Source organism: Crocodylus siamensis, chromosome 4 (genome assembly GCF_052110815.1).
Source record: "Crocodylus siamensis isolate JL-2025a chromosome 4, ASM5211081v1, whole genome shotgun sequence".
NCBI classification, from domain to species: domain Eukaryota; kingdom Metazoa; phylum Chordata; order Crocodylia; family Crocodylidae; genus Crocodylus; species Crocodylus siamensis.
Window position 1 is genome coordinate 116,398,124 of NC_143398.1, and position 20,914 is coordinate 116,419,037.

Here is a 20,914-nt window from a genome sequence, read left to right on the forward strand (position 1 = left end):
CAGTGAAAGTGAGATGCATTCTTAGCATCCAAAATAAAAATACAGTATACAAGCTCCCATTCATTGTGGTATCTGGGGAGGCGACACAGTTTTAGTTTGTACAAGAAGATGCAAGATTCATGCTTCCTGGTGGTCCTTTTGGTTGTCACAGCCCAATTCTGGAAAATTTTCTTAGGAAGACACCAACTCGTCCAGAACAGAAGATGCAACCATATCCTTATGGGATGAAGTATACCTACAGACACAAATGCAAATACTATTATGCAGTGAGAGGAAAGTTAATGAACTCTGCACTATGTGAAAGACAGCTGCCAAGAGTGCAAGTCAGTTGGATCCCAGTAAATGACTCAAGTCTATCAAAACTTGGAGGAAAAGTTTCCCACCAAAAACAAATCAGAAACTGAATCTGATATTTTATTGGTCTGAGAAGAGTGTAAAACTTCCTGAAAGATTCAAAGAGACTTGTTAAAATATGTAGAGAAAAGAGGGAATAGGAAAATAAGCGGTAAAGACTTATTCTAGGATTATACACTAGTAACCCCTCCTCTCTAGGTGGTATGTTAACTGATTTCTGTAATTATTGTTAAAAGGGAATATGCAATGAAAGAAGATATTATTTAGAAATGTTCTCTAACAGGAGACTGAGGGAGCTGGGAACTGTGATATTGTCCCTCAGTGAGAGAACAGCTAGTTAGTTAGTAAAAGCAACAGGTGATTGGTAGAAGGGACATGGGGGGGGCATATCCCCCACCTCCAAGATTGGGACCCAAAACAGGGAGTTTTTTTGCCATGCAGGCTGGCAGTGTGTTGGCGGGGGGTGGCACTAAGCTGAGGCACAGAAGTACAGGAGTGTATATGGGGCTTTTGGCCTGGCCCCAGGCCTGCCCACAAATTGTGCTCCCCCAGACTCAGGAGGCACCAGTCATCCCTGGTGAGAGGCAAACACAGGATCTGCAGAAGTTGCCTACAGTTCCATGACTGAAGTCTGTTGTTCTTCTCATCATGTATGCCTGTGTTTATTGAATGTGGTACTCACTGCAATATCTGATGTGCCAGATTTCTAACTTATTTGAGAAATGTGACTGTTACATCCAATTAAACTATATTCCAGTAGCCTACCTAAGGTAGTCATGTTGGGGAAAATAGTAACTGACATCCATGCTGCTGGTCTGGCTGCACCTGCCAGCATTCACCATTGTCGTCCAAAGTGCAGACTTACCCAGTTATCCCTCTTCTCTGTTCCATCAAGTGTATTTTAATCTAGTATAGTTTCCACAGACATCATCCTGTGTTCACAAACTGTCTTTCTCTACATCCACTCACTACTTCCCATTACTCCTTTCCCACAATCTTGCCACCACCGGGGCCACAGTTATTTTGGGTATAGCCCTTAATAAGCGGAGTCATTTTGGGTATAGCCCTTAATAACCCTTCCTGCCTCTTTGACTTCCCTTTCCCCACTATTTCCTCACAAACGTCATCTGAAATTTTCTTTAGTGCTTCTTAATTTATTGCAATTATTATTTGCTTTGTGACAATGCTTTTATTTCCCACTAGAGGGTTTGCACGTGGGGGCATGGCTACAAGCTGGAACACCTGGGCTCAACCCCTGCTTTGGGGGGGGGGGCAGGGCTGAGAGCAGTGCATTCTGGGATGCTGGAGGTCTACAAATTGCTCATTTTATTTCTGTGGAGCACAGTGAAGTTACCCTAATATAAGTTAGGTAGCATGGCCCAGAGTTAAGCCTTGCCTGAAGTGGTATAACTTTGAGATCCTCAGAGGGCACTTGACATGAGTTAACAAGCTTTAATTTGTGGGCATTTGCATTTAAGTGCCCCTAGTATGGTCTATAGGTTGTAGCTGTGTTGGTCTAAGGACATAAACAGACAAGGTTTTTGGGGTAAATCTGATATCTTTTGTTAGACCAACTAATAGAAGTTGGTCTAATAAAAGACAGCAGATTTACCAAAAAAAACTTGTCTGCTGTAGTATGGTCTAAGAATAATGTGTAATTTTCCCCTAAAACACTCTCTTAGGTAAATGTAGTATTTGCCATTAAACATAACCCTTCTCTCCCTTACATCATAACTCTCTATAGAGAACCACATATAAAAATGGTTGCAGATATTAATACCGCATTAAAGTTGTACAGAGAAAATTGGCAAAGATAAAATTTTCAAAACCACTTTATTAACTTAGTAGCCTAATTTCAGTTTCCAAAGTGATCGAGGACTAGAAGTGTCATTAAATGAGACTTAGGCGTTTTATTGCCTAGTTCAAATTTGAAAATGGGAACTGGATTGTTATAAGTGTTTTTGAAGGTTTTGTTAAAAAAGCCAGGAAATACACGTTAAATTCTAGCAGGGAATGAAGTGTTTCTTGTATACTTGTTTTAGAAATGTAAAATTTACAACATAAACAGCAATATTAAGCCTCTCATGCCAAAAGAAATATGGGTCAAGGAAAAACCAGCAGTTATTGGGTTGGTCCTCAGTGCTTGTAAATCAGCGCACCTCCACTGACTTCTGATCTAAATTACATGCAACTTACCATTTTTAATGTTGCTCTGGGAACCTCAACAGTGGTATATCCACAGTTACAGCTCCTCCAAGTCTGTCTCCATTGCAATCATAGCAATGCAATTACTGGATTTCTCTCGTCTGTTAGCCAACTGATATTCTCTCTTATATTCTGTTTTTATTGACTTATGAAATTTTGCACGTCTTTATTCTATCTGCTCTTCAGCTCTGCTGTGTTTGCCTTTTTCTTTGAGGCCTAAGGAAGGGTACAGTGGTACCTGAAAGCTCTCTGTCCTTTCTAGCAACACAGTTGGTCTAATAAAAGATCACCCACAAAAATCTTTGCCTTTTACATTGGATTCAGAGGTTTAACTGCAGTACATGTGGGTGTACCTAAGTAAACTCTAAACTAGCCACTTTAGCAGCTAATCCACTGTGATACCCAGGGTGTCAGACAGGTAAGTGAAGTTTGCACGGTGATGCCTTCATTGCCGTTGGTAGTATAGCTTGTTAGATTGAAGCTAGTTCAGCTACGTCTACTTGAGCTGTAATTACACCTCCAGCCTGCAGCGTAGGCAGAGCCTTTTGTATGTGAATGATAAGAGGCAAAGAAAGCAGAAAAATCTTGACTCCCAGCATTTTACTAACAGATTTTATTTTACATTTTCTTTTTCTTCCAGGAAAGAGGGAGAAAAAAGAAACTGACAGTGTTTAACAAACCAACCTAACTAAGAAATCCACACTTCACAGTGAAGAAGGTAAGCTTCCATCTTTGCTCCTTAGAGTAAATAAATGGAAGGCATAAAATGATAAAACTAGTTTTCTAACAGAGAAGCAGCCCCTCTCTTGTTCACTGTTGCAGTAAATATATTTTGTTGTTGTTGTCATTCTTCAAACAGAAAATCTTAATGTGCAAAAAATCCTAAAATACAGAAAAAATCCTAATATAAGGGTAAAATGTCTGTTGAGTAGCTCTGGTTTTCTTCTTTCTCCCCAGACTTGATATTTGAGGCTTATATTTATAAACCTAAGCTGAGTAGCAGGCTTTGTCCTTGCCAAGACTAAGCAAGAATATGCAATGATACCAGACACTGCCGTTTATTCTCAAAGCTAAATATTTTAGCTGGATCAGTCCTGGTAAGCCGTGGGAATACTTTTTCAAACTTTTAACACCTTTCAACTTTTCCTGTTTAATGTTTCCCTTAAATCCAAGCAGAGGCACTAGTCCTTGGTAGGGATTAGGTACACATCAAATTTCAAGGTCATTTTTGCTGTCTGTTTTTAAAGTGTGGTCGAAAGAATTAGGAAAGAAGAATATGCAACCCCTCATGAATGAAAACAAACCAGGAAGATTTTGCTCACGCTTAAAAATCACCCTGAAATGAAGAAGCATCATGGGAAATTTCAGCCCATCTGGTGGATCTTTTAGAAAATGATGAGCAGCAAGCTATTTTTAACTGTAACTATTATGGGCACTGCTAATGCCCACCACAATGTAATCAGTTGTCTAAATGTTGTTTTCAGTCTGTAAAGTATCTACAATCAGCACATGTAAGAACTGCTATAAAGTAAGGTACGCTGAGTTTTTGCTGTCAAAAGAATTTTACATCTTGAGATTGATATTAAAGAAAACACTTTGTTCTTAAAACTTCTCCCTCTGCTGCAGTCACTTGTGATTTTTTGTTTTAAGTTTTTTTTCATGCATTCTAGATGCCAATGTCATGGATTTAAAGAGCTCTCATCTATACCAGTCTGTTTCCTCATAGATACTTCAGAGAAATTGGGAATTTTCTCCTAGCTCATTTCCATAGTACAGTTGATTATGAATTTCCATTTCAGAGAAACAGTGGGAGACACGAAAAGATATATGAAATTTGCAGGAAGTCAAGTAACTTAATTTTTCTACTGTTTTGCAATACAGAAGGAGTTGGGCAGATGGAGACTACTGCAGGGTCCAATTCTAGTGAACACTGGGTGCATCTACACTTCCAATTAATACAACTGACAAAACTAAATATTTACTTCACATCGGTATCAGACAGGAACTGGTCACTAGTCCAGAGGCTCAGGGAATACAGGGAAGACAACAGTCCACATGAAATCAGTCCTGAACAGGTAAGGATACTCTTAGAAAAACTGAACATTTTCAAGTTTGCTGGGCCAGATGACCTGCATCTGAGAGTCCTGAAAGAACTGGCTGAGCTCATAGCGGGACCTTTGGCAAAGCTGTCTGAAGAGTCGTGGAACTTGGGAGTGGTCCCGAATGACTGGAAGAGGGCTACCCATCGGTACCCATCTTTAAGAAAGGGAAGAGAGATGACTTTGCAAACTACAGACCTGTCAGTCTGACTTTGGTCCTGGGAAAAATCTTTGAAAAAACTGTCAAGAAAGCCATCAACCAGAAGCTTGCAACTGGTAGGGTATTAAGAAGCAACCAGCACGGCTTTGTTGAGGGTAGGTCATGCCTAGCAAGCCTGGTGTCCTTTTATGACCAGATAACTAACGAGCTGAAAAAGGGCGATGAGGTTGACATCGTTTACCTAGACTTCAGCAATGCCTTTAATATTGTTTCCCATGAGATTCTCTCAATTAAGCTGGAGGGTACTGCCCTAGACCAGTCTACAGTGAGGTGGGTTGGCAACTGGCTCAGAGGTCGATCCCAGAGTTGTGATCGATGGGGTGGCCTTATCCTGGAGGGCCATCTCCAGTAGTGTCCCCCAGGGATCAGTGCTTGGGCCCATGCTCCTTAACACCTTTATCAATGACTTGGATGAGGGAGTGGAAAGTGCAGTGATTAAGTTTGAGGATGACACCAAGCTGTGGGGAAACACGGGCACAGCTGAGGATACAGTAAGGATCCAGAACAACCTTGAGAGACTCGTCATATGGGCTGAACACAATCAAATGAGGTTTAATAGGGACAAGTGCTGGGTCCTTCATCTGGGTAGGGAGAACTTTCACCATAACTGTATGATAGGTGGTGGTTCACTGGCTGACACTGCATCTGAAAGGGACCTGGGGATGAAAATCGACCAGAAGATGAATATGAGCCAACAATGTGTTGAAGTTGCCAGCAGACAGAACTCTGGTGTGCATCAACTGATGTGTTGTGAACAGATCCAGAGAGGTGCTCCTCCCCCTCTACTTGGCACTGGAGGATAAGCCCTGTGAGGAGAGACTCCAGGAACTGGGTTTATTTAGCCTGAGTAAGAGAAGACTGAGAGGTAACTTTATAGCTGCCTACAAGTATGTCAGGGTAAACACCAAGATCTAGGGGAGCAACTCTTCAAAAAGGCACCCCTTGGGAGGATGAGGACCAATGAGCATAAGCTAATTGAGTAATTTAGGCTAGACATAAGGAAAAACTTCTTTTCTATAAGGGTATGTAGAATCTGGAACACACTGTCAGCAGAGGTGGTATAGTCGCCATCCTTGGAGGTGTTCAAGAGGAGGCTGGACAAGCACGTCACTGAGCTTGTTTGAGCCCAATAACCTCCTGCCCACAGCAAGAGACCAGACTTGATGATCTTATAGGTCCCTTCCAGTCTTTCTATTCTATGATTCTAACTCTGTCACCATCTACACATGCATTTAAGCACAGTAATTTACCCTGCCATTGGATAGTACCTGTGTTTGACAGGACTATCTTATGCCCGAATAAATTAATCTACTGTCCCCTAACTGTGGTGCACATGTAGATGGTGACACTTTACTGCACAGTAAATTAGGCTACTGCGCATGTGTGGATAAGCCCACTGATCCTGAAGAAATGAGGGGTCAGACTGAGGCTGCTCCAGCATAAAGCTCTGTTTTAGCAAAACATTAAATATGCACTTTCCTTATAGCACATACTGAAGTGCCTTATTTATCTGGAGTCAACGTAGAGTGATCTCTTTGTTGCTATTTAGGAGCCAGTCAAAATCCCATTGCTTACAATTTCTTAGTGCAAGGCCCAGAAGAATCTGAATTCACTCTAACGATACTGTTACATATTACACTTAGTAGTGTTCATCTGATACATGTAACCTCACTTACAATGCTAACATCTCACAATAATAGTAGTAAAACATGTGCCATCCTGGCATAGTAAAGTTAGGCCTTTTCCAACAAGGAGTATCTCTAGACAGTATTACATTACGTAACACATCATGTAATCATGGAGGTAATACAATCAAGAGACTCTGGTGTGCTGGGGGGTTGGGAGCCAGACAAACAGTTATTGCGCTCCACTTGACCCCAGACTGCACCAGAGTCAATGGGCTCTGATGTGGTATGGAGGCTGGAAGCTGCAAACAGCTGTTTGCAGCTGCAGAGGGGCTAGTTCAAAATGTGGGGGTTGGGAGCCAGTTCAAATATTCTGCAATGTGTGGGGGTTGGGATTGGCTCCTGTGTGGTGCTGGGGTCCCTCCCAGCTCCCACAGCACACCAGAGCTCTGAACTGGCCTCAGAGTGTGGGGAAGAAGCCTGACAAACAACTATTTGTCTGGCTCCCAGCCTCATTACCACAGTCTTAAACTAGCTTTAGTGCGATCCCAGGACTGAGACCAAAAATCACCTGGGAACCAGCCCTGGGATCCCACTCTACCTGGTTCCAGTGGAGTACTAGGATCATAGTAAGCATTAACATGCAACTGCACAGAAAACCTTCTAAGTTGTATAAATGCTTATTATGATCTAAATGCAATGGCGTGCTAAATGTAACATGTAGGAATACTAAGATTCCACCCAAAAGAGCAGCAGTGAGGCTAAGCTTACTGATACAGGACGGGAGGCAGACATTGACATCCAATAACAGTTTGCAGTCTCTGTGCTACAATGTGTTGCATTAACAATTCATCTCGCACACTTCCTGGCAGAGCCAATAAACCTGCATGGAGTTCTGTGCTATAAAGGTTATGCTGTCCAATACCTGAGATCTATGCTGTACATCACTCTACCATGTGACATGTCTGCACCACGACCAGACTGTACTAAGGAGCACCTCAACAAAGCATGGCAGCCCAGGAGATAGAGCTTCTTTTTAGCTTTCTTGTCGCACATTTCTCTCAGAAACTGTTCCGTTGGTTATGCATTAGGTAGCAATTCTTTCAACCAGGATTCAGCAGGATTGATATCCTAAAATAAGTCATCAGCTAAGGAAAAGAACTTTGGGAGCAGCATGAGGAAACAAGTTGACCTTTAGAAAGAGCAAACAGAACATTACTCTTTGGTTGTTTTAATATAAGGTCCAAGTTAAAGTGCAACCTTTGGCGAAACACTTGAAATTTCGAGGAACCTTTCAGATCTGGATTTTTACAAATATTAATTCATTAAAGCCTGGCAACCTTCCTGAGATGAGGGATTTTATAGGTGAGAAAATGAAGCAGAGGGTTTTTGCAATTAGCCTAGAGCTGCCCAGCAAGTCTGTGGCAGAATTCAGAGAAGAATCCTGGAATCCTCAAATTGGCTTGTATGGCAAAACTAGATTCTCTAAAAGCAGATAACAGACTTGTGGGTATCCACTGCCTCATCCATCATGGTTTTAGTACATACACATGTATTAAAGTGCTGCTGCACAGAGTACGATATGGTGCACCATGTTTAACCATTCCTGGTTAACTGAAACACACAATACAACCATGTATGGTCATGGTGCCTCAAATCCATCATCATTGGGTTCTGCCTCCTTGCACCTGAAAATCTATTTTGGTAAAGTGGTGGATATTTCCATCTCATTTATAGTTAACTGACTGCTGGATTGTTTCAGTCAAACTATTTCTTTCACGCTTTTGGAGTAGAGTTTATAGGTTAAGGGGCAGGAGCCCATAAGTCCTGGGCTGGCAATGATAAATTAAGGGTAATTCGCACATGAGGACCGTTGTAAAACATAAGGTGAAATCCTGACCCTGTTAAAGTCAATGGGGATGTGATTTCTTCTAGTCAGGCTACCAGTATGAATTGGTATGAAAGGGTCATGATTTGGCCTATAAGGTGACATGCACAGAGCCAAAAGAGAGTTTATGCACCTTGCAGAAACTGAATAGGATTTAAGGCCTCTGTGAAGGTGCGAGTTTCAACCACCATGAAAAGTTCCATTCCCGAAAAGTTTCTGGCTGCTGGAACTGGCCCTCTTGGTCACGGTGTACTTGTTTTTCTGCTGTCATGGCAACAAACAACAGCAGTGCAGCCCCAAAAGATCCATCTTCCTTATGTACAGCTGCAAACACTGCTGCTGCCTGTTGTAAGCCATTGCACTCACCCTGGGCCAGGCCAGGGAGATGGCAAGCAAATGTTCATGCTGCCATTGCCTAGCAACAGACGAGCAACAGATAATGTGGCACACAGGACTTCTCAGGTTTGTTTTATCATGGGGTTTTTTATGTGTAAATAGAGCAAAAATAAAATGTAGAGCAAGTATTTCTAGTCCTACGCTAACACCCACAGCAGAAAAGTGCTGTTTGATAATTAATGGTTGTGAAGCATTTTTAGACTGTTGGTTAAAATGTATCATGGATGTGCCAAGTATCTAAATACTTTTTTTAAACACCAAAACGTATTTGCTTGGTACTGCAAATTGGGAGTTTGTAACAGAAAGTGCTGCATGAATGTAAGCCCCTACTTACATCCACTTCGCTGCAGAAAAACAAGCAGAAGTGCTGAATCCACACAACCCAACTTTTTGGAAAATACTGGACCTGGCTCTGGAAATTTAGTTTCACTCATTCCAGAATAAGCTGTACCAGGCGCTAGCAAACTTTGGCCCATGGAGCCATTTGAACCGAGGATGTGAGGCTATGGCAGTGGTGTGCTTCAGCAGTGCTTACCTTCCTTTGCTACCACGGGAAAAAAAGGAAGTGGCAGGAACTTTCCCTGTGCTGGCGCAGAGAATAACTGCAGTGGTGGCAGGGTCCTAGTACCTGCCTGCCCGGATCCAAACGGGGCAACTCAAGCCTGCAGCTTAAAAAGGATGCTGAGCACTGTACTATACCACCAGGAAAGGAAGCCTTATCTGCACATCAAAGAGTAACTCACAAAGACACTCTCATGGACCCAGAGGAACAGACTTCCACCTTCAGGTTCCTTTGTGCAAAATGAAGTTTATATTCTACCTCTGGGGACTTTTTACCATCTTTAATTTTTCCTGAGGGTGAGGAAGGGCACGTGCCCAAAACTTGCAGAAAAAGATATTTTTTTTTGCGATTTTTCAGTTGGTCCAATAAAAAGCTCATCTCTGAACCAAGCATTTTAGAGTTTTGCATTTCTTTTTGTCTCAGACCAACATGGCTACCAAATACATCCCTGACCACTGTACTATACATCTAAACAGCCAATGTCGTGATTTAATCTAAACAGAGACTGGAATGGTTCATCCATCATTCAGTGACAGATAACCAATTAGCCTGGATACCTGGTACTTTAAAAAGAGATACCTAACAACTCCAAAAAAAAGGGGAGTAGAGTGATGTGCTAATTAAGTAATAACAACTAAGATATAGAGGCTCTCTGTGGAATATCTGCTACTAAGGCTGTCATTCCTAAAGTGAGAATGGAACAATAAAAGCCACAGTTTTATGTATCATGTTAAAGTTGGTGCCGTTGTATAAGAAATGCATAGAGCTGATATCCTGGCATCAATCCCAGTGCTGCATGACCCTGGATTTCATGAAAGGTCTGTGCACTAATGGCTTAAAGGATTTGACCATTAGGCCCCTGACAGGTAATGTTGATCAATGGAAACTGTTGCTTCATGTGACTTGCTTTTTGCTTATAGGGCAAGCTATCCAGAGGTGAAAAACGCATCCTGGAAGCTTGCTTTGCCAGCACTCACTAGCAAGGGGAACTGGACAGCTGCTGGCAGGGTCTGTCATTTCCCTCTTCACCCCACTTCCTCAAGCCCCTTTACTTGTGATGCTGAAGAGAAGTGAGGTCTGAGTTGAACATTTCTGCTCTTCTTGCATGGGGGGGGGGTAGGAGTGGTGGGGTTTAAACTCTCCCAAGACACCTTATGAACTGCTTTTATATTTACGTTTTTTCTCTCTCCCCATTGTGTTCGTGTGTGTTTTCCTTTCTCCCCAACACTTCCCTATTGTGTGAAAGTCAAGTATGTCATGTTGAATGTTTACAATCTAGCTCTCACAGGGGAAGATGTGCTAAAATGATCCTTAAAAAAACAGCTTTGAAGGTTAATTGAGAAAAGGGCGGTGGAGTGGTGACTTATGACATCTCCTGGGGAGGTACCCTGGGGCAGGAGAGTTCAGCAGGAGTCAGAGTCCCCTTGCAGGAAAGAGTGGGGAGGGGGAAGCAGTCCATCTGGGATGTTAGGGGACCTGACCATTCACTATCACCCTATGTGTAACATGCCACACATTCAAAATAAAGCACAAAATACAATTAAGCATGAAAGGTGTTCTACAATGAGTGTTAAGTGAAACCGGAAGTTTTTGATGACTGGTGACTGTGTTTTTAATGACCCAAGATGGCCACTGTAAGCATTATAATGAAACTCGCTGAGTGCTAAGTGGAATCAGGTATCAATTTAAAATGAGCATTATAGTGAAACAGCGCTAAGCGAAACAGCATTCAGCAGGAGTTGCCTGTACACTGCTGTTCAGTCTAAACAGGACTAATGTATTTCCAGTGCCTTGGAAAGCATGTATATTAGTATAAATGGGAACTATCCATGGATTCCAGGAGGGGGAAGATCAGTGGAAGCCTAAGAATCTGATGGGAGAAATAAACCTTAAAAATGACTTTTCTGTTACTTGTAGCTCCAGTTGTTCTAGCAAAATCTGTTGTTGCTTAGTAGCTGAAGAGTTTTCATCTATTTTATTTCTTCATTTTCAAAGTCACTTGACAAATTTTCTTGTTCTTCATGCAGAGTACATATGCCACCTTGAGGTATGGCACCTTGATATATTTATATTTTTCAAGTGAAATAGATTAATATAATTGTGTAGAAGAACAAAGAAAACTTCTTTACATAAAATGTCACAGAAAACTCACTGTTAAAAAAGAAGAAAGAGGCTTATGAAGACAATGGAAGCTTGGAGTGGACCCCAAGGAGGACTACTCCATGACAGCCTGCATTTGCAGGGAACAGATAAGAAAGGCTAAAGCGGTAACCAAACTCAGATTACCAACAGGAATCAAGGACAACAAGAAGTCCTTCTTTAGGTACACAGGGAGCAGGAGGAAAGCAAATAGGAGTGTGGGGCCATTGCTCAACAACTCAGGAGAAGTGGTTACCAGCACCCCAGAGAAAGCTGAACTCCTGAATGACTGAGGATGAGCACCCTTTGGTGACGGTAGCAAGATTAGGAAGAAATCAAAAGATCATGAGAAAAAAGGTGATCTTGTGCCCACTTGCTTCCTGTGTAAGCTACTGCAAAGCACGTTGATGTTTTTGAGGGTAGCCTCTAATATTGTGTACCTCAATATTTGGGCTCTAATATTTAGATATGTTAGGCTAGGCTTTCAGTGGTGCTAAGATCATAGGAAACTAGGGCTGGAAAGGACTCCATAAGGTCATCCAGTCCAGGCCCCCTCTGAAGGTGGAATCATCCCTGACTAAACCCTTCCAACAAGACCTGCCCCAAGGCAGATAGATCCCTGGGGAACCCCACTTAATATCTCTTCCTATCTAGAGATGGAGTCATTCATGAATATCCTTGAGATCTAAAGACACAATTATTTAGTGTATTTGAAAAATCAGGCCCTAGGCCTCAAATTCTCCAAAGTGACCGACAACTTTGAGTAACTCCTTTTTGCACCCGATTCTCAAGAATGCCAAACGCTTGCAGAATTGGAACTGAAGTACAGGGGTATGCATCATCTCTACTGAAGAGCAGGGATGCTTTAAATTCACACCCTAAAACAGACACATACACAGTGAGAGGCTACTTTTTAAAACTGTAGACTGAAATGACTTTCATAATACTACATTGGAAGCGAGTAGATAGTCGAAAATATACTGCATTTATTCACATATCACACACTTTTCCCTTTAAATTAGCCAGCAAAAATTGGGGTGTCTTAAAGGAGGAAACTGATTTCCAAACAATTTGGTTAAAAGTATGTTTTTGGTATACTGATAGGTGACTTCATAACATGACTTCACACAGGTTTACCACTATTTCTAGTTGCGTGTTGACATTATATGCCCACACTTGCTGAGTCAGCTTTGTACCATATGTGAACACCTGTGATCATGAGTGGAGCAAAGTGGTTTTATGCATTTGTTACTTGTTAGATTAAATGACTTATTTTCAAGGAAAAATTTTCTTTTGCCTTCCTATACCAAGGTGCATATCATATTTGGGAACATATAGTAGGTAAAGATATGCTCTATTAAAGGCTTTTCCTAGCTGTCATAGGGGACTCCTACTCCTGTTACTAGAAGGAAGAAAGCAGAGTAGAACAGAGCCAGCAAAGCAAGTGCAGCTTACAGGGAACCTAACTTCAAGAGACAGCAAATACAAACAGCACAGTTAAATGGATCTAGCAGGATCCAGCCTGCAGAGTACATATCTGCTGATTCAGGAGTTAGTAGCACCTGGGTCCTGTTAACAGTGTTTGGCCAGAAGGGTGTGGAGAACCTTTGGAGGGGAAGGCGCTCTTCTGGGAGCCTCAAAAAGCTAAGGAGTTTATGTTAGATTATTGATTTCTTTTTAGGTATTGGTTGACCAGAGCACTGAGAGTGGCTATAAGGGGTACCTGGAGGCCATGGTATCTTGTGCAGGCACTCAATGCTTGGAGCCCTGCAAGGGGCAAAAACTGGGGGACCAGCTCTGCAACAGCCAACAGACCATGGTTTGAATAAGCAGAGATAAAGTCAAGAATTAAAGAGCCAGTAAATTAATTTAGAGTAATGCCTGTGAGGCACAGGTGTGGCTATGGGAGTGACTGGAAGCCACAATAAGAGCCCTGAAGGTATGGTTAGAGCCAGAAGGCCACATATAGGGCCAATAGGGATGGGGACCAGTGCAAGAGAGGCAGGGTCAGTGCCCACTTGAAAGGAAGGGGAACTACGGGCAGAGAAGCCCTAAGGATTGTGTTGAGGGAGAAGATGCAGAAGGAGCTACTTTGGCCTCTAGTGGCAACTACCCAAGGTAATCATACTGGCCACCTATACATGTGCCAGACATCTTCTCCAACATGTGCTAATTAGCTTATGTTGGAGCACACTCAGTTAATCAAGTCTGCTGAAGCATGCTAATTAATGTTCTCCAGCAGCCCCATGTCACATCTATTTAGTATCCCTGCACTTCAAGATGGCAGCAGGGGTACTTGAACTAAACCTTGTCAAACAAGCTTTAGTTCAAGCACCCCTGCTGCCATTTTGAAGTGCAGGATGTTGAATACATGTGATGCTGTGGCCACTTAAATTACAGCAGGTCTCAGAGCTGCTCTAATTAAAGGGGCCCCCCTTTTACCCTGGAGCACGTGATTCAGTGGCTGAATCTCCAAATCAGAATCGAATCAGGAGACCCTTTAATTTCTCTGAATTGAATCGGAACCCTCTGAATCAATTCAAAGAGATCCACAGATTCGGATGTAAACACAGCTTTAAATGTTTTTTCTATATATCTCTAGGTACCAGGTGGCTTGTGAATGCTGAAATGCTGGGGCAGATGAAGCATCCTGCAAAAAGAGAGGGGGCTTCCCAGCGCGCTCGGCAGCAGACCTGGAAGCGGACCACAAGCACTTCCAGTCCACTTATGGCCCCCCCTCCACGTGCTTGGTGACTGGTGCCTCCTGGATCTGGGGGGGCTCAGTGACTGGTACCTCCTGGGTCTGTGGGGGGCACCCAGTGTCCCCCCCGTGGCTGATCGCCAAGCTGGAGGAACATGGGGTGGGGAGGGCCACGCGCTCCCCAGCAGACCTGGAAGTGAACCAGAAGTATTTCCAGCCCACTTCCAGGTTCGCCACCGAGCATGTGGGGGGCCTCCCTGTGCTCCTGTAGGACGCTCCATCCATCACAGTGTTCACAAACTGTGCCTGGTACCTCGAGGTATGTAGAAACAGTGTTTAAAGCTATGTTTATGTCCGAATCATTGATTCTCCAAATCGGCATCGAATCTTCAGTTTCAGATTTGGCCGAATCGAATCGGGGATAGTGATCCAAATCAATGAACTGAATCACTGTCCCTGATTTGGGCCAAATTTGAATCAAATATGGACCATTTTGTACACTCCTAATAGGCAGTTAGGGAGGTTGGAAGGTGCAGCAGGTAGAGCTGACTACCAGGAGGCATCAGACACTGGGTTCAGACCTCCAAGTCTGTTACACTAGTTTTTTTTAACTTCCAAAAATGCTGAAATGCTAGTTAGTTATTCCTAAGAAGAAAAGTAACACTCACTAAACATTTTCCTGAACAATTGATTAGGAGAAAATACGGCCCCTTCAATGTCAATGGCAAGCTTCCCTTCAACTTCAAGAAGGGCAGAATTTTCCACCACATATTTATCTAGCTTTTGCTTGAATGCATTTCTATTCCTTGATTCTGCCATCTTAGCTTGTGGTTCATTCTAGCTATAAATACGTCAGAGAAACCTTTTAACATCAAATACAAAAGGAAGACTGAGTTTTTGTACCTTTACTAAATGACTTGCCTTGACTTCAATAATGCCAGCATTTGTGGCATTTGGTTTTAAGCCTTTAGAATAAAATGTAACTTACCTAGAGTAGGGTCATACTCCCAGATGAACCGCTTGGTCAGGAAGCGTACAACAAGAGCTGGGGAAACAAAAACATTCAGATTAAATTCTTAACATTACCAACGTGTTCTTTTTACAGGGGTGGGACTTTTTTGCTGTTAGATTCACAAAGCAATTTATTCATTAACTTACCTGTGAGTGCATACAAACATAAAAAGCTATCCTTTACTAGATTAGGGCCAAAGGTTCATCTGTCTCAGTACCTTGTCCCTCTGAATGGCAGAGTGATGGTTGAGAGAGAGGGTAAACAGGGCATGTCCAGAACTTTGTGTCCACACATGCAAGCACACACATGCTCCTCTCCCCCTGCAGCTACCAGCATTCAGAGGTTTAGGAAGTTTTGATTCAGAGGCTGCACCTGTGTCTGCCATGTTCAATACTTACTGATGGATCTTCCCTCCATGAATACCCTTTTGACCTGGTTTAAGCTATCAGTCTCCACAACACCTTGTGGCACTGAATTCCACAAGTTAATCTGCCTTTGCTCAAAGGTCCAAATCCAGGCTTGTGCACAATTTAAGCCCTACTTAAAGCCCTCAAAAAAGACTTAAAAATATATACTGTATTTACTCGACTATAAGATGAGGTTTTTCCCCCTGTTCAACACAAAGAAAAAAACCCCTCTCATCTTATATTTGAGTATGGGACAGACAAGCAGCTGCTACAGATCCAGAAGGGGCCAGGGTGGCTCATGTGGCATGTAGGGGTGCATGGGAAAGGGGCAGGTGATGTCGAGGGAGTGCAGGGAAAGGGTGTGGGGTGCAGGGGGTAACCCAGTGAAGGGGTTTCAGTGGAGGGGGAGCACAGGGAATGGGTATGCAGTGCTGGGGAAAGCACAGGGAAGGGGTGGCAGGGGACCATGGATGAAGGGACATGCAGAGCAAGGGGAGTGTGGGGAAGGGGTGCAGCAGAAGAGAAGTGACAGGACCACAGGGAATGGGCATGGGGAAAGGGGGAGCATGGGAAAAGGGATGCACAGAGCAGGGGGAAGGGGTTTGTAGAGTGGCAGGGGAATTGCTGCAGATCCAGCCCTGACTCTGACTGGGGCTCAAGGCTGAAATCAAAGCTGCTGCTACTGCCTGGCCTGGCTGGATGCTCCAGGCCCCCAGCAGAGACAGAGCAAGAGCAGCTGCAAAAGTAAGGGGGATGGAGGCCAGCGTAAAAGCAGAACAAGTAGTAACAGGGGGAAGGCACTGGGGGGGAATGAGCATAAGGGAGGCAGGCATGGGGGACCTGGGGTAGGAGGCAGGCTGCCTGTCTTCTCCAGCCACTGCTTTTCCTGCAGCAAGAAAGGGATGAATTTATGACAGTCCTCCAATAACTAGATTCTAGACACAGAAAATTAAAACAATTGTATAATTTTCTGTGTCTACAATCTAATAATTTGAAGGTCATCTTAAATTTGAGTAAATACGGTATACAGGCCGTAATTGCTCATTGCCCCATTGTTTCAGACTGCAGTGTAAATGTTCTAGACAAGGTTGAGATGGGACTCCATAATGTTGTTCTTTCTTTTTCCAATAGCTTATAACTTTTTCAGAAATACACACTAATAAATAAGTTACCTACTGAATATCTGCAGCATTTGGAACAAAGGATGTGGACTTTCAAAACTTACTAGTTATTTTTATGCCAATTTAAAATTGTTTCAAGGTATGTGTGCACCACACCCCTTTGCCAGGGTCACATTCCTCCCCCCGCACTCCACAACATGCTCACTCTTCCCACTTGCAGATGCTAAACCTAGAATTCAGCAGGGAGGTTGCTCTGAGGCATTCCTCTGCATCTGCTTTTGAGATGTTTTCCTCCAGATGTTCTGGAGTGCCTCATTCTCTAAAACATGAGACCCTAAAGCACCTTTACATTTCAAGTTACGCACTCAAAAACCAAAAATCCCCGAGCCACTCAAAAGAATTAGGTAGTTCTTTTTGAAAATCTTAACCTGGATGTTTTATTCATTAATCTGATGAATAGTCTGCTGTTTCCTCTGAAACCGAGCAATTCTCAATAGTCTTCCCCTGCAATAATTTACCCACTTTATCTTGTCTACATTTCATCCAAAGCAACCAGTTTAAAGCTAATGGTATAACCAATTTAATTAATGAAATTGCAGATCTACAAGTTAACCCTGGAATGAATATATTGCATTAGCATTAGATGTGTCATGTTAATTTTCATTCAAGAGCAGTCTTGATGCTTATGTACCATATGCTTTTGCCTAATCCTGCCTAATTGTATAAATATAAAAAGATTTGAGTTGGGTGTAGATTAAGCTCAAGCAAATAAAATGTTAAAGAAAGGAATGTTTTGCACATGTGGTTCTATACATAGAAGTCTAAAATATTGAATACACATACCAACTGTAGTACCCTCTCCATAATAAACTACACGCTCCCGGAGCTGGGATAATTATGCTGTTGCTTTAGCCATGAAAACACAGGTCACCACTATTTTAGCTGTAAAAAGAGCTCTGCTGACTCTTAACTAAGATGATCACGTTATAGTGTTTCCAAGTTGCAGTAAGTCATATGGCAGCACAGCATTACATTTTATAATCCTATTCCAAAAGATACCAATAAGCAATAAAATTTAAACCTCTATGCACAAGAGTAGGTTTGGCATCAAAACTATGCAAAACACAAACAGTGAATAACTTTAAACAGTCTATTATTTTTTTGAATATAGACAGACCCTGAGCTTTGAAGACATGTTTGGAGCAGGAGTAACAAGACTTTTCTAAGAAAAAATGAGAGCATTAGACAAAATCCAAATTCAAACAAGTTAAGCTGGAATGACCTACATATTTTAATTATGTTATCTTTTTATCTTCATAGAAATATTCTTTGTCTTCCAAAGTTCACATTACAGTTTTCAGGCCAGATTAATTTTCCAAGCCAAAGTTTTTATGGTTTGATGAAAGAAGTCAGCTGCAAGTGAGAGACCACATTTAAATATGTAGGGGAAACGTTTTAGATTAAGATTAACATCTCAAAAGTACCTTTTGAGACTTCTGACTACTTCATTTCTTAGGCCTGATCAAAGGAAAGTAGGGCCAAAAGGGACTTCAGGAGGTCATCTAGTTCATTCCCCCTCTCCACGCAGGATCATCCCTGACTAAACCTTCCCAGCCAAGTGCACCTATACATATGCTCCAACGCATTCTGATTAGAACGTGTAGGAGCAGACTTAATTAATCGTCAATTAACTGAGTCTGCTGGAGCATTGTAATCGGAATGCTCCAGTGTGATGCAGTGTCTTGTGTATTCAGCTTCCCTGAATTTCAAAATAGTGGCAAGGGCACTTTAACTAAAGCTCATCAAACGAGCTTTAGTTAAAGTTTTCCCACCACTATTTTGAAATGTGGGATGCTGAATACATGAAACACTGCGGGCATTTTAATTAGAGTGACTCCTGAGAGCTGCTCTAATTAAAAAGCCCCCCACCCCACCCCCAACACCCCAGAGTACATGTAAAAATGCCCCAAGTGTCTGTCCATCCTGCTCTCAAAGATTTCCAGGGATGGAGCATCCACAGCTTCTCTAGGTAGCCTGTTCCAACGCTTGACCATAGTGGAAAGTTCCTCCTAATTTCCAATCTAAATCCCTCTGCTGCAGCTTGAGGCCATCACTCCTAGTCCTGTCCCTTTATCTCCATCCTCTCTGTAATCTCCCTTTGGGTAGCTGAAGACTGTTATCAAATCTCCCTCCAAACTAAATAAACCTAACTCTCAGTCTTTCATCATAAATTTTGTTTCCAACGCCACCAATCATTTTTGTTGCTCACACTGGATTGTTTCTAATCTGTCCACATTATTCTTGATGTGTGGGGCTTAAAACTGGACACAGTACTCCAGGCAAGGCATCACCAGTGCTGAACAGAGCAGAAGAATCACTGCCCTTCATTTGTAAGTGACACTCCTGCTAATACACCCTACATTCTGTTAAGCATTTTTGGAGTGTTTTTTTTCAATGTAACCCCCAAGTCCTTCTCTGTAGTACTGCAGCTAAGCCAGTCTGTATTTGTGCATACAATTATTCCATCCCAAGTGCAGGACTTTGCACTGTCTTGGTTGAACCTCATCTGATTGACTGCAGACCATTTCTTGGGCTTATTCAGGTCATTCCGGATCCTAGCCCTGTACTCCAGAGTGCCTGAAACTCCATACAGTGTCTGCTAAATGTGCACTCAACCCTACCATTCAAATTATCAAGAAAGATGTTAAAAATACTAGACCCAGGACAGACCTCTGGGGAACCCCACTTAATACTTCCTCCCAACTGAGCAATTCATGAGTACCCATTGAAGACAATGATCCAACAGTTATGTATTAAACTCATGGTACTTTTGTCTAGTCTATATATCTTTAGTTTGTTAATGAGAAAGTCATGGGCGACAGTGACAGAAGCTTTGCTGAAGTCAAGGTATATCATATCCATTGCTCTCCCCCAACCACAGAGCCTGTCACCTTATCATAGATGGAGATCAAGTTGATCAGGTATGATTTGCTTTTCGTGAATCCATGCTGACTGCTCCTTATCACCTTGTTTTCCTCAAGGGGCTTCAAAATAGATTCTTTGAGGACCTGTTCCACAGTCCTTCCAGATACCACATCTGAGGTCAAACTGACTAGTCTGCAATTCTCCAGATCCTCTTCCCCTCCCCACCCACCTTAAAGATGGGCACTATATTTGCCCTCTTCCAATCATCCAGGACTGAAGTAAAAAAAAGCATTCAGTACTTCAGCCTTTTCCTCATCAAACATGACTAGGTTGCCTTCTGCATTCCAAAAGGGATCTATGATTTCTTCATGCCTGTGACATACTCTTATATGCTTACCTAGTATTATGACCAAGTTTCCACTCTTTATAGGATTCCTTTTTGTGTTTTAACTCATTGAAGAGATTGCTGTCTAGCCAGTTCAGTTTCCTGTTGCACTTCTTATTCTTCCATTGCAGCAAGACAGCTTACTTCTATATCCTTAATATAGATTCCTTAAAGTACAGCCAGCTCTCCTGGACTTCTTTTCCCCTCAGACTGGCCTCCCTGAGATCCTGCCCATTCCTGAGTTTGTTAAAGTCTGCTTTTTTTTTTTTTTTTTTTTAAGGTTCAGTGTCTTTATTCTTTTGCTCTTTCTTCCTTCCCTTAGGATCCTGAACTCTATCATTTTGTGGTCACTGTCATCCAAAGTACATTTCACCAATTCCTCCTTGTTTGTGACCAGCAAGTTCAGATGAACTTCTTTCTTGTTTGGCCTGTTTGCCATCTATATAAAAAGAGTTATCTCCAATATGCTCCAAGAATTTTCTCAATTGCCTGTGAATTGCTGTATTTCCCTTCCAGTGGATGTGATGGTAATTAAGGTCTTCTATGAGAGCCAGGTCCTGCAATTTGGAAACATCTCCCAGCTGTTTAAAGGAGGTCTTGCCCACTCTTCCTCCTGTTTTGGTGACCTCCAACAGATGCCTACCATGACATCCCCATTGCTGCTCTCCCTTCCAACCTTTACCTAGAGCTTTTCATAGGCCTGCCTCCCGCTTCGTATTGCACAACAGAACACACATACAATTCCTTTATATGTAGGGTGACACCTCCTCCTTTTGTCCCCTTGCCTGTCTTCCCTAGATAAGTTATACCTGTATAACTAAGTTAGCAAAGAACATGATTTTTCCTATTAACTAACATAATAGCTGTAATGTAGA

At 42.4% G+C, this 20,914-nt stretch overlaps 1 protein-coding gene across 8 annotated transcripts in view; it reads right to left on the reverse strand.

Annotated features, from left to right (window-relative positions):
• The window catches only part of RERG (RAS like estrogen regulated growth inhibitor), a 162,614-nt gene that overhangs the window by 10,602 nt on the left and 131,098 nt on the right, over nucleotides 1–20,914 (reverse strand). For all 8 annotated transcript variants that reach the window (XM_090043521.1, XM_090043525.1, XM_090043522.1 and 5 more), the window contains one exon: nucleotides 15,178–15,234. In XM_090043521.1, coding sequence (XP_089899647.1) covers nucleotides 15,178–15,234 — 57 coding nt within the window. The remainder of the gene's footprint in view (nucleotides 1–15,177; nucleotides 15,235–20,914) is intronic.